Raw genomic sequence first — 12,641 nt, 5'->3', positions numbered from 1 at the left:
CACCGAGTCTGCGTCCTCCTCGTGCGCTCGTCGAGAGCAGGTCGGGCGCGAGAAGCCGCGGGCGATCCGAGCGAGCTGTTCCTGCGCTTCACCCCGCGGTCGGTCCAACCGCCCTCACGGAAAGCTATGTTCAGAGAGCGAGCCTCCCCTCTGCGCCGGCGGCCGTCTTGACAATGGCTGGCCAGGTTTAACCGCTCGACGAGAGGAAGCGATGGTCGGGCTGCGCTCCTGCACCGCACGAGCTCGGCAGCTTGCTGCTGCTGCACTCAGCGCTTGCACATGCTGCACAGCGCTGCGCTCGTCCAGCCAGCACCGAAGCACGCCCTGTTGCCGCCCCGCCGTCGCCTCCTCCGCCTTCATCTCGCTGTCGACCGTCCGACCTCCCTCACGCGTCGACGACAGCGCGCTTCTCCATGCGAGTCCACTTCCTGCCCTCGGCAGCATCTAAGCGCATTTCGAGCCGACCGTCCGCCTTGCAGGGGCTGCGGTTGCTCCTCGCCCTCCCGCCGGCTCAACGTGAGCTCTCCCCGTCCCCTTCCTCCCTTCTCTCGATGGATACAGACGAGCTGACCCACTCCTGGTCCCCGTGTACAGTCTATGTGCCGCCCGAGAGCTCGGTCAGCGGCGGCGACACCCGAACGACCGCTTCGTCCTCCTCCCCCGCGCTCGCCGCATCCCCTCCCCTTCCGCACGCCTCGCCCGAGTCGCTGTTCTCGACTCGAGAAACGCCTCGGCAGCGGCAGTCTCTCGAGCGAGACACTCTGCGTGCCGTCGTGCTGCTTGCAGGGTCGGGGCAGCCCCTGGACCCGCTGCGCCGAACGACCGCCGCTCGCCTCGAGCGAGTCGTTCGCGGCTGTGGTCGCTCGAGCCGCAGCACACGCCTTCTCGGCGCGACGCTTGCGGCGGGGGAGAGGAGGTGGTCGATCGCTCGGCTTTAGACGGGCCCCTCGTCCGTCCGTCGTTTCTCCGGCTCGTCCTCCCCTCGTTGCTCGACACCGAGCGTCTCGTCCTCTCTCTTCCCTCTCTTCTCGCCATCTCGCCCGGCGTCACCTTTGCACCTCGCGCCATGGCCGACGCTGCGCCCGGCCAGCCGGCCACCCTCCTGCAGCGCCTAGCCCACACGGATCCCGTCTTTGCGCGCCTCTTGACGGTTTACTCGTCGCTCACGCCAGCCGTCATCAGCCAGCGCGACAGCGTCGGCCGCAGCGACAGCAACAACGTCGCCAACATCCGCGCCGCGCCAGAGCGATTCGCGCGCGGCTGGGCCGACCTGCTGCCTGACGAGCGCGAACGCGCGGTCGACTTGGTCGTCTCGAGCTTCTGCGACCTCGAGGCGCGCAGTGCACGTGATTGGACGATGGTGCGTCCTATACCTTTCCCCCTCTCTCGTGCGCGCTCTGACAGTCTCGCCCTCGACTTGCTGCAGCTCCCGTACCGCGAGCTCCAAGGCAAGGCCAAGCGCAGCAGAATTCTGGTGAGCCTCTCTCGCGCCGGCGGTCTCGCGGCGATTCGGGGTCAGTTCGACCTGAATGCCTTGCCTCGGTACAGCACCATCACGACGTCGCCAAGAAGGAGCTCAAGAACCTCCAGCTCAAGGTGGACGAGATCGTCAGCGCGGCGCCATCGGCAGCCTCGTTCCGGACCAGCTTCTCGAGCCCCGACGGCGTGACGGCGGCCAAGCTCAAGCGCATGCAGAAGGTCGAGTGAAAGTACTGCGCTACAGAGCTCCAGACGAGCCTCGAGCAGCTGCGGGCAGGGGCCTCGGCGGCGCAAGCTCTGGCACTTCCCCCTCTCTCGTCCCCGTGCCCGAGAGCGTCCGGGTGAGCGCACCGGCGCTACCAATCCCGTCACTGACTCGCATCCATCTCTCGCAGCGCCCAGTCGACCTCATCTTGGCCGGCGCCACCGACGCCGCCCAGTCGCCCGAGGACCGCCTCGACATCTTCACTCGCTGCGTCGGCGACCTCCTAAAGCTTTATCACGACCAACGACTTCCTCACGTCTCGCACGGGCAGCACCACGCATACCTGGACGTCGCTCGCGACACGCTCCTCAGCCGGTCGGAGGCGACGTCTTTCCTCGAACATCTCCCTCCCGATCGCCAGCGAAACGCCACGCGCCTCGCACGAAACTGCCTCTACTCGGCATGCTCGGCGCGCATGTCGGGCACCGAGCTTCCCCTGCTGCGAGATCTTGTGAGTCCCTTCTCCTACTGCGGCGGCTGGCCCAGCTCTTCCTCCTCGGCCTCAACCTGACGGCCTTGCGCCTCCAGATCAGTGATCTCTGCAGCGCCGTCATAGTCGACATCGACCCGAGCACGATCCGGCCGCCGTTGCTGCCCCGCTCGGACCTGCCCGCCGGCCCCGGCCTCGTGCGTCCCTCTTTCTCTGTCGCCCTGTCCTACTATCGCCGGCTTCTGACCACTTGGCGACGTGACCAGGCGACCAACTCGTCACCCTTTCACGGCGCCGACCCGACCGCGCCGTCGCACTTGGTTCGACCGCAGCATCCTCGCGCACACGAGGAACGCTCCCTCGGCGGCAGCTCGACTTGGTCCCCTTTCCTCCCTCTTGCACGCCGTAGCCAGTTCTAGACCTGTCATTCGAGCTCTGTGTTCCCCAGTCGGTCGCGTCAATGAAAGGCTCAGAGCGCAGGCGGTCCAACCGAGCCACAACTTGAGAGAGACGGAAGCTCCTCTCAGCAGCTCGACCGCTTTCTCGACAGCGCATGCTCAGAGGGCTACCTCTGCTGCGCCCGACCACTAGCCGAGCACTTCAGCACCTCGTCTATTCAGCTAGCACCCGCCCACGAGCTGCCGCTGCTCTCCCCGTGCCCTCCCAAGTCCTCATCTCCTCCTCGACTTTCCACCAACAATCCACCATGAGCGACCCAGAGCAGCAGCACAGCGAGCGCGCCATCGAGCAGAAGGACGTCCAGATGCAGGTCGAGCAGCCGGCACCGCCAGCAGACGCGACCGGCCCCTCGCCGCAAGCAGCTCAAGGTGAGCTCTCTCTCACTCTCCTCCCCTGCACCGCCCCGAGTCTCGCTGACCACGTCTGTGTCCGCACAGCACCACCTGCTGTCCCCGAGGGCTTCGTCCCCTACAGCGAGTCGACCACCTCGATCCTGTTCGCCGCTCCCCCTTCCTCGTCCGACCAGTCCGGCTCGGCGCCCGTCTTCCTCAACCCGGTCCAGCAGTACAACCGCGACCTGTCGGTCGTCGCCATCCGCACGTGGAGCGAGGCGCGGCAGCGCGAGAAGCGCGCGTTCTGGGAGGAGGGCATCCGGAGGAAGCGGGAGAGGAAGCGCGCGGGCGGTGCGGGCGGCGAGGGCAAGGGCAAGGGCAAGAAGCGCAAGGCCGAGGACGGCACGGCGGTCGAGACCATGGAGCCGGCCGAGGGCGTCGAGGCGAGTGCGGCCGAGGGCGCGAGCGCGGTCGAGACGATGGAGGCCTTGCCGGTGGACGACAAGGTGCGCCCGGCATTCTCTCTTGGCCGCCTCCAGTAGCATTGACTGACCTCTCTGAGACAGGAGCCCGCAGCGCCGACGGGCGAGCCAGCAGCAGAGCCGCAGGTCGAGCACGCGTTGCCGCCGCCGCCGACCTACAAGTTCACCCTCCTCGAGGCGCTCTCGGCGACCGGGCTTCGCGCGATTCGCTACGCCAAGGAGCTCCCACTGCTCAGGTGCGCCCCGTTCTACTCGTCCCTGGCCCGACACCGCCTTGACGGCCCTCCTCGCGTCACAGGTACGTCGTCGCCAACGACTTGTCGGCGTCGGCCGTCAAGGACATCGAGCGCAACGTCGCCTTCAACCGCCTCGAGCCCAAAGGCGTCCTGTCGCTCCCGGGCACCGAGGGCATGAAGGAGGAGGACGTCAAGCCGCTCGGCGCCCGCAGCAAGGCCGACATCGACGAGGCGAAGTTCGGCAAGGTCCGCGTCAACGAGGGCGACGCCTGGTGCGTCCTCTCCCTCTCGCGCCTCCCTTTCGTCGAGATTGACTTGACTCGGACTCGTGCGCAGCGTCTACATGTACCAGCACCGCAACGAGGACAAGCGCTTCGACTGCATCGACCTCGACCCGTACGGCTCGGCCGTGCCCTTTCTCGACTCGGCCATGAACGCCATCGCCGACGGCGGTCCGTCCCTCTCGTCTCTGCCTCACTGTCGGAAAAGCCCACTCACACGAGTTCTCGATGCCGCAGGCCTGATGTGCGTCACGTGCACCGACATGGGCGTCCTCGCCGGCCACAACTACCCCGAAAAGGCGTGCGCACTCCTCTCCCTGTCCTTCTCAGCACTCGAGCCGAACTTGATGATCGTCCTCGCCACAGGTTCACCCACTATGGCGGCGTCTGCGTCAACGCCGAGTACTCGCACGAGGTGGTGCGTCCCGCTTCTGCCCTCTCCTCTCGCCTCTTCCCTCACGAGCTCACCTCTTGCCCCTTACGTGCGTGCAGGCTCTTCGTCTCGTCCTCAACGCGCTCGCCACGACCGCCGCTCGCTACGGTCGCTACATCGAGCCGCAGCTCAGCCTGTCGATCGACTTCTACGTCCGCCTCTTCATCCGGGTCCGGACGGCCCCGAAGGAGGTCAAGGCGCTCGCATCGTGCGTCTCGACTGTTCCTCCCTGTCTCTCGCACTCTTCTCGAGCCCGTCGACCTGACTCTCGCACCCTTCCCTCGCGCTTTTGCCCCTCTCGAAACAGCAAAACCTCGCTCGTCTACTATTGCCACACGTGCCAGTCGCCCCACTGGCAGGCGTTCGGGCGCGTGTCGGAGAAGACGAGCGCCAAGACGGGCGCGGTCAACTACTCGTACCACGTGCCGGCGGGTCCGCCCAAGGGCGTCGACGGCGAGCGGTGCGGCGAGTGCGGCGGCAAGTTCCACGTGCGTCCCTGTCCCCTGCTCTCTGTACCTCGTCCATCTCGAGCGTCGACTGACAACGAGGCGCACGCAGATTGGCGGCCCGATGTGGAGCGCGCCGCTGCACAACCAGGCGTTCATCCAGGAGATGCTCGAGCACGTCGACGAGAACAAGAAGGACTTTGCGACGCACGAGCGCATCAAGGGCATGCTCACCGTCGCACTCAACGTGCGTCTCCTTCTCTCTTCATCGAGACGCCGAGCGCGACCGGCCCTGACGTCGAGTCGAGCGTGCAGGAATGCGAGGCGCCGCTCTACTTCTCGCCGGCCAAGATGGCGAGCCTGTTCAACGCCGTGTGCCCGCCCATCTCGACTTACGGGTCCGTCCTCTCTCTCTCTCGGTAGCCCCTCGGCAAGCTGCGCGAGGCACTGAAGCTCTTGTCGCCCCTCGCAGCTCGGCGCTCCTCAACGCCGGCTACACGGCCTCGCGCTCGCACGCCGTCGCCGGCTCGATCAAGACGAACGCGCCGCGCTCGTTCGTGCACGACGTCATCCGCGAGTGGATCAAGGAGCACCCGGTCAAGATGTCGAACGTCAAGGACGGCTCGCCGGCCAAGGTGCTGCTCGCCAAGGAGATGCGCCACGAGGTGAGCCTCAAGCAGCACCCGGACGCCGGGAGGCGCCTCCTCGACGACGTCAAGGTCGTGCGGTACCAGATGAACCCGCAGGCCAACTGGGGCCCGGCGAGGGCGGCTGTCAGGGGCGCGCCGCTCGCGAAGAAGGGAGGGCAGTGAGCGGGGCGAGCGGGGGAGTTGATGCTGCAACGAGACGGCGTTCCGCTGCACGTTCTCTCAGCGAGATGGACGACTGTTCAGTGAGCGCGAAAGATCGTGCAAGGCTCGTGTTGTTCGACTCGCGGTTCTCCGAAAGTCGAGCGACGAGGCGACTTTGGCGGCTGCAACCTGTCCCTCTCGCTTCGCACGTCCAACTGCCTGCTCGACCTCACACAGTGAGTCACACGAGCCTCTCTAGCCTTCCTGCCCCAGTCCTCAGCGTCTCCCAGCCGCGCGTGGCCCGCCCTCGACCTCATCAGCGCCGAGCCGTCATCACCTCTTTGGTGGTCGTCCAGGGCTCGCAGAAGGAGGGCGGTCAGCGCACAGTCTCCATGAGCGGTGGTGCAGCACGCTGGAGCAGCGTCCGCATCCTCAGGAGCCCGACTCGCTGACCCTTCCTCGTCGTCCCACCTCCACTCTCCGCGCAGCACAATGTCGTCGCCCAAGCTCCGCATCGCCTACGTTCCCGAGCACTTTGCCTCGCCCTTGCTCCAGCTCGCCGCAAAGGACATGTCCATCGAGCTGGTCCCCTGCCCGAGTGCGTCCGCCTCTCCTCCTCCTCTCCCCACCTCGCGCGCTTGTCGCCCGAATTGAGCTGATAAGCCGGTTTACGTGACGCGCAGGCGGCACGGGCCAGATCATGTCGGCCATCAAGGCGGGCGAGGTCGACCTCGCCATCGCGTTGACCGAGGTGCGCCCGACTGTTTCCTTCCTTCATCCCTCACCGTCCGCGCTGACCTGTACTCTCCCGCGCACAGTCCTTGATCGCCGGTATCGCCAAAAAGACGGCCGACTTCAAGCTCGTCGGCACCTACGTCACGAGTCCGCTCAACTGGGCCGTCATCGTCGGCACGGACACCAAGTACCAGACGCTCGACGACCTGCGCGGCGAGAAGATCGGCATCTCGCGCATCGGCAGGTGCGCCCCGCTCCTCCTTCTCCGTCGCGCCCACGTCGAGGAGCTAACCCTTGCGGCGCGTCAATAGTGGGAGCCAGGTCATGGCCAGTTTCATGGCGTTGCGCGAGGGCTGGACCGACAAGGAGGGCAACGTCGAGCCCGTTCAGTTCGAGGGTGCGTCCCTGCCCGCCTTCTCAATTTTATCCAGCCTGCACGTTCTCGACTGACTCGACCGACCCACACAGTCCTCGACACGTTCAAGAACCTACGCGACGGCGTGAATGACGGGCGGGCGGCGGCGTTTGTGCGTCGACCACTCTCCCTTCACGGGCTCCTCTTTCATGTCGAGGAGTCACTGATACTCGGCGAGCGCTAACGCAGATGTGGGAGCACTTTACGACCAAGGTGGGCCTTCCTTCGACGTCGCACGGTCCTCGACGACCCCAGGCCCAATCGAGCTGACCCTCCCTGGCCGTCCGCAGCCCTACCTGTCCGAGGTTCGCTTCATCGGCTCGGTCCCGACACCCTGGCACAGCTGGGTCCTCGTCGCCCCTCCCTCGACCACCTCGCCCACGTCGCCGCTCCTCCCCGTCCTCCAGTCGTTCCTCTCGAACTTGACGACCTCGATCCAGGCCTTCAACGCGCCCGAGGCCCGCAAGACGTCGAGCAAGGAATTCATAGAGGGCCACTTTGGCTACCCGACCGAGGACGTCGAGGCGTGGCTCGCCCAGGTCGACTACCCGCACGGCGACGTCGTCGAGGTCAGCAAGGACATGGTCGAGAAGACGCTCTCGTGCGTCGGCCTCTCTCTCTCTTGTTCGTCCCTCTCGTCCTCTCGAGTGGGGCTAACTCCCTTGGTGCGCGTCACGCAGGACGCTCGAAAAGGCCGGCGTGCTCACCGCGCCCGCGAGCGGGTGGAACCTCGACGACTTTGTCGAGACCAGCGTCGCCCGGTTGAAGTAGACGCCGGTCGTACCTGCATCGACGGTGTTTTCGGCGGTCGTGCGCGCGACGAGCGAGAGGCTCGGGCTGGCTCAGCTTCTCTGCGCCGTTATCGCGAGACTCGGCCGGGCTCCTTCTCCGCCTCCCGACTGTGCCCCTCGCCGCTCTAGCTTCTCTCCTTTCCTCCCCTACTTCCTGCTCGACTTGCTCCCTGCGCCATGCCGGTACCCGCTTCGACGCTGTCAACGATCACGATCAAGCCGTACGAAGGCTCTTACGGATTCGGTGCCGAGGTGCGTCCCTCTCTCCCTCTCTTCCTCACGAGCGCCAGCATTGACAAGTCTGGATCGCTCCCTACAGGTGTCGGGCATCGACCTGAACACGATGAGCCCCGAGCAGTTCAAGGAGCTCGAGCGAGCGATCTACATCCACCGGGTGCGGCTCACTATCCTTCTCGCTCTCCTCCCGTCAGTCCCGCATCCTGACGCTCCTTGTCGACAGGTCGTCGTCGTCAAAGGTCAGAAGGATCTGCTGCCCGAGACGCAGCAGCGCATGGGCGTGCTGTTCGACCCCGAGACGCCCGCCAACCTCGGCCGTGCGTCCCTCTTCCACTCCTCCTTCCTCTCTCGCGCCGACGAGCACGCGCTCGTCCGGCGCGTCGATGGACATCGAGCTCACATGTCTGAGCACGCAGACATGGAGGCTGTGCGCGGGCTCAACACGATCTTCGGCGCCGGCGGTGCGTCCTTGAGAAGGTCGTCTTGCCCCACTCTTTCCCGGCGACCTGACGTCTCTCTCCTCCCTCGCCGCTCCCTCACAGTCACCGAGCGCAAGCCGACTATGCCTGGCGGGCACCTCGTCAACCTCAACGGCTCGGGCTCGTTCAAGGCGGGCCACTACGGCGTCCCGAAGGACTTTGTCCTGACTGGGCTCAGCAGCAAGGGCTTCCACCGCGACGAGCTGTCCCACGAGCAAGTCGAGAGCGGGCATGTCCGCTTCCAAAGGTGCGTCCTCGATTCCTCTCGACCGTCTCTCGAGGAGCCCTCAAGCGCCGAGCTCCCCCTCGTCGACGCGCGCAGATGGCACATCGACTGGCCGGCGTGCGTCGGCTCCAACCCGGCGCCGGTCACGACCATCTGGGCCCACACGCTTCCGACGGGCGAGGACGTGACGGTGCACTGGGAGGACGGCGAGGGAACGTGCGTCAGGAGCAGGCCTGGCCAGGTGCGTCTCTCGCTCCCTCTCGTTCTCGCCGAGCCTGCCTCGACTCGCAACAAGGACCTGTAAAGGTCTGCCCTCGAGCACCGACCCTGGCACTGACCCTGTCCTCGTCTCGCAGACCGCCTTCATCGACTGCTTCGCCCTGTACCGCTCGCTGTCGCCCGAGCAGCGCGCCTGGGTCGACAACTCGCTCGTCGAGTACCCGCCCTCGCCGTATCAGTGGCTGCGAGGCGCCAAGGCCGACGGGCTCGGGCTGAGGATGTACGACGAGGGCAACGAGACGCCGCTCGAGGACTTGGCGGAGGGGGAGCCGCTCAGGTGCCCGATGGGTGCGTCCTCGGCTCTCTGTATCCTCGTCGAGCATCTTCTTGACTCGCCGTTTCCCTGCGCACAGTGTGGATCAACCCGATCACCGGCGAGAGAGCTCTTCAAGGTGCGTCCTCTCTCTCTCTTGAGCCTTCTCTCCTGGCCCACACTCGCTTACCGCTCTCCTCTCGCAGTACACGCCATCATCGCCCGGAAGCTGCACTACCGCTCGTCCCCGACAGCCGCCTATCGGCTCATCGACGACCTCGCCGAGGTGCGCGAGATGCTCGACAGCCTGCAGCGCCCGTTCGTCAAGCCCGACAACGTCTTCTTTGCGCCGACTGAGGAGGGCGGTGCGTCCTTATCTCGCTCCCTATGTGACGCCTGCACTTACTGACGACGTGCGCCGCCCGCAGATCTGCTGTGCTTCCACAACAGGTGCGCTCGAGAAGGCCGCCGTACGGACCTCCTCCTGCGGCAGGTCGTCGCCGTCACGCCCTCGAACGTCGACTAACTCTTTCTGCGCCTCTCTACACTCGTAGGGGTGTGCGCCATTCAGCCGTCGAGTTTCCCGAGTCGTGCGTCCTCATCTATCTCTCCCACTCTATGCGCTCGTCCTCACCTGGTCCCTCGCAGTCGCGGTCCTCGCCTTCTGCATCAACTTCAGCTTATCGTGCGTCACCTTCTCTTCCTACCTTGCGAGGGCCTCACTGACTCACTCACTCTCGCAGGCGTCGGACGAGCCCTGGAATCCGAAGCGCGTGGTCGGGCAGCCGTACTACAAGGATGAGGGGTTCATGCCGCCTTCTCTCGCCATCGCAGGAACTGCCTGAGTCCATTTGAGCCTGTAGCACTTGTCTAGATTGCAGTTCTATTCGTGTTGAGCCCGACCTCGCCCCTCGTCTACGCCTGCGCTTCTCCTCGCCCCTGCTCGTCTCCTCGTACTCGCTCGTCCGCCTCGTCCGCCTCGTCAAGCCCGCTCTTCTCGGCTCCCTCGCCTGCTCCCGTGAAGCGACTCTTGGCTCGCAGCTTGGCGCCGCACAGATAGAGCGTCCAGATGCCGACGATGCCGCACGCTGCGAGGCCGGCGAGGAGCGACACGCCGCCATGGATGCCGGCCGACGAGCGGAAGAGAGGTGTCGCGCCGTGAACGACGCCGGCGGCGACCTGGACCGAACGGAAGAGGGTCGTGAGCGCGAGGACGAAAGACGAGGACCGAGAGGGAGAAAAGGAGGACGCACGGTCGAGCGCACAAAGTCGCTCCCAGCGAGGACAGATGCGGCGTACTTGGGGTACGACAGGATCAGGTAGTAGAAGACGCACTGGAACGTGACAATGTTGCTCGTGACGAAGAGGGTCGCGCCGACGGTCGGGCCCATCCAGTGAGCTTGACGGTACGCCGACCATGCTGTGGCGCTCGAGCATCGTCAGAAATTGGCTCGAGGGAGAGAGATGCTGCTCCTGCTGAGAGAGGGGGCGGCAGGGAGGACAGGACGGCTCACCGAAGATCCACAGGCCAAGCGACGCCGTGACGCTCGAGACAAGGGCCGGCTCGAGGCGGCGCTCGACGACGGGCATGCCCTTCTTGCGCACGAGAGGGAACATGTAGGAGAGCTGGTACCCGGCGTAGGCGACCGCGCCGAGGCTCGAGCCGGCCACGTCGCACAAGAACTGGGAGAGTCGACCGGGTCAATCTGAGGGTCCGCACGGCGAGAGGCAAAGGGGAAAGATTGGACGCACGATGAGGGCTTGGCTGACAGTCGGAAAGCTGAACACCTCGCCGAACACGATCGGGAAGGCGTCGAAGAACGAGAAGAAGACGGCGTCTGCGGGAAGAGAGAGATGAGGTCAGTCCGGCTACGAGGGCGAACAGGACCGGGCCACGCCCGAGGACGTACAGCATAGTGCGATGTAGGCATGGCAGAAGAGGATCGACGGGTCGAGGAGGGTGATCTTGAACGGGATGGCGAGCGCCTCGTACAGGAGCGCGCGCGCCGATTTGCCGTCGCCCAGGATCTCTGCGCGGGTGCGGAGCGTCTCGTCGCCGGTCAGACGGCGCAGACGGCGCGCCCGACGATACAGGAGGTTGTCGGCCGACTGCGGACACGCGAAAGAAGGGTGAGTGTGCGCGCCGTAGAGAGGGTCCGTGCGCTTGGGAAGGTTGCGACGCACCGTCTCGGGGCACAGGAGAATGAGCACGGCGCCGACGCTGAGGAACATGAGGTGGATCCACATGCTCCACCGCCAGCCGAAGCGCTCGACGGCATTGACCGTAAAGATGGGCGCCTGGGAGGAATCGAAGGGTCAGGACGAGGTCGACATGGAGAGAAAAGGGAGCGGGACGCACGAGTCCTGGAGCCGAGAACGAGGGCAGGACCCAGATGAAGCAGAGCGCGACCGGGAGCTTTTGAATACCCCAGACGTCGGCGATGCTCGCTCCACCGGTCGCGAGAAGGGGTCTGCAGGCGGCGAGGATGCTTGATCAGTCGCGCCTCACGACGACAAGTCGATCGAGGACCTTCGCGCTCGCGCAGGTTGAGAGAGAAAGAGTGAGAGAAGGGGACGCACGCTCCGAAAAAGCCGACGAGAACGCGCAAGATGGCCAAGCCGGCGAAAGTCGGGGTTGTCGCCGCGCCGACTTGCAGGCCGACGGCGATGATGAGCGGGACGTAGTATGGCGGGTTGCGGCCGCTGTAGAGAGACGACAGGAGGACAGCTCAGTCAGGCTCGAGAAGCGGCAAAGGAGAGAGAAAGAGAGGACGACGGGGACGCACAGATGGTGCATCTCGCTCAACGGCGAGAAGAAGAGGGCGCCCGCACCATCTGCAAGGGTGAAACGTCAGGATCGCTGAGTTCGGGCTAGGCTAGAGGAGGAGACGTGCAGGCAAAGATGTCTGCGGGCTCGAATGTGCGGGTCAGGGCCATGCTTGAGGAGAACGAGGAGGTCGAGAGAGCGAGACGCACAGAGGGACATGGTCGCGAACGCCTCCTGCTCGACGATGCCGAACTCGTCCATGAGCGACGAGTAGGAGGTGGTCGTGATGCCGCCGCCGACGTAGACGGCGAAAGTCGCGAACCTGCGAGGGGGAGGAGGTCAGGGCTCGTCGTGGATGCTGGCAATCTCGAGCAGAGGACGTCGAGAGCTCACCCGATGCACCACGAGACCCATAGCTTCTTGCGCAGGGACCAGTTGAGCGGGTTGCCCGGGTCGGACGCACCTTGCCCTGCAGAGCGGGCGGGCCGACAAGGTCAGGAACGCGGCCAAAGACTGAGAGAAATCAGGCAGGACGTACAGTCGACGATGTTTGAGCGCTCTGGTGCGTAGAGCGTGCTCGACGACGCCCTGCTTGACGCCAAACCTGGCCGCCGGCCGCCGGTCGAGTCGGGCGCAGGCTGTACGCCGTCGGGCGAAGCTGCCGGACACGCCGGCTTGTGCTCGCCGACCTTCTCGCGCATCTTCTGCGCGGTCGAGCTGCCGCCTTGAGGCGAGTAGCCCGGCTCCTCCTCGGGGTAGCGCAGAAAGCGGCGGTGGGTGAAGAGGCGGACGGCGTCGCCGACCGGGGTGTCGAGGAGCGCAGAA

The 12,641-nt window shown here is 65.6% G+C and overlaps 5 protein-coding genes across 5 annotated transcripts; 4 read left to right on the top strand and 1 right to left on the bottom strand.

Moving 5' to 3' along the window:
• Nucleotides 1-1,066: 1,066 nt before the first annotated feature.
• Nucleotides 1,067-2,593, top strand: RHOBADRAFT_46255 (uncharacterized protein; the record flags this gene model as incomplete). The annotated part of the gene is made up of 7 exons (XM_018414749.1): nucleotides 1,067-1,360; nucleotides 1,427-1,474; nucleotides 1,549-1,698; nucleotides 1,875-2,195; nucleotides 2,273-2,371; nucleotides 2,441-2,484; nucleotides 2,584-2,593. The coding sequence occupies 7 exons, from the start codon at nucleotides 1,067-1,069 to the stop codon at nucleotides 2,591-2,593; spliced, it is 966 nt and encodes a 321-aa protein (XP_018269199.1).
• A 344-nt stretch (nucleotides 2,594-2,937) lies between these two features.
• Nucleotides 2,938-5,691, top strand: RHOBADRAFT_38776 (uncharacterized protein; the record flags this gene model as incomplete). The annotated part of the gene is made up of 11 exons (XM_018413559.1): nucleotides 2,938-3,402; nucleotides 3,535-3,683; nucleotides 3,746-3,955; nucleotides 4,020-4,135; nucleotides 4,202-4,265; nucleotides 4,331-4,382; nucleotides 4,457-4,605; nucleotides 4,705-4,885; nucleotides 4,956-5,090; nucleotides 5,159-5,241; nucleotides 5,316-5,691. The coding sequence occupies 11 exons, from the start codon at nucleotides 2,938-2,940 to the stop codon at nucleotides 5,653-5,655; spliced, it is 1,944 nt and encodes a 647-aa protein (XP_018269198.1). The 3' UTR covers nucleotides 5,656-5,691.
• Nucleotides 5,692-6,124: 433 nt separating this feature from the next.
• On the top strand, nucleotides 6,125-7,594 carry RHOBADRAFT_66825 (uncharacterized protein; the record flags this gene model as incomplete). The annotated part of the gene is made up of 8 exons (XM_018419094.1): nucleotides 6,125-6,232; nucleotides 6,318-6,385; nucleotides 6,453-6,613; nucleotides 6,681-6,766; nucleotides 6,838-6,896; nucleotides 6,974-6,997; nucleotides 7,075-7,385; nucleotides 7,465-7,594. Coding segments are annotated over 8 exons (908 nt in total), but the record flags the coding sequence as incomplete, so codon positions are not given.
• Nucleotides 7,595-7,752: 158 nt separating this feature from the next.
• On the top strand, nucleotides 7,753-9,894 carry RHOBADRAFT_46252 (uncharacterized protein; the record flags this gene model as incomplete). The annotated part of the gene is made up of 13 exons (XM_018414748.1): nucleotides 7,753-7,827; nucleotides 7,895-7,969; nucleotides 8,036-8,129; nucleotides 8,229-8,273; nucleotides 8,355-8,538; nucleotides 8,614-8,758; nucleotides 8,874-9,084; nucleotides 9,150-9,188; nucleotides 9,256-9,414; nucleotides 9,478-9,499; nucleotides 9,604-9,639; nucleotides 9,698-9,734; nucleotides 9,793-9,894. The coding sequence occupies 13 exons, from the start codon at nucleotides 7,753-7,755 to the stop codon at nucleotides 9,892-9,894; spliced, it is 1,224 nt and encodes a 407-aa protein (XP_018269196.1).
• A 70-nt stretch (nucleotides 9,895-9,964) lies between these two features.
• On the bottom strand, nucleotides 9,965-12,271 carry RHOBADRAFT_17297 (uncharacterized protein; the record flags this gene model as incomplete). The annotated part of the gene is made up of 11 exons (XM_018412359.1): nucleotides 9,965-10,228; nucleotides 10,303-10,469; nucleotides 10,564-10,732; nucleotides 10,802-10,887; nucleotides 10,960-11,158; nucleotides 11,234-11,347; nucleotides 11,409-11,520; nucleotides 11,630-11,752; nucleotides 11,836-11,884; nucleotides 12,026-12,138; nucleotides 12,210-12,271. Coding segments are annotated over 11 exons (1,458 nt in total), but the record flags the coding sequence as incomplete, so codon positions are not given.
• Nucleotides 12,272-12,641: the final 370 nt, after the last annotated feature.

The sequence above is a fragment of the Rhodotorula graminis genome, assembly GCF_001329695.1.
Source record: "Rhodotorula graminis WP1 unplaced genomic scaffold RHOBAscaffold_12, whole genome shotgun sequence".
NCBI classification, from domain to species: Eukaryota; Fungi; Basidiomycota; class Microbotryomycetes; order Sporidiobolales; family Sporidiobolaceae; genus Rhodotorula; species Rhodotorula graminis.
Note: the sequence above shows the minus strand (reverse complement) of the source record. Positions and strands in the feature narration are given on the sequence as shown.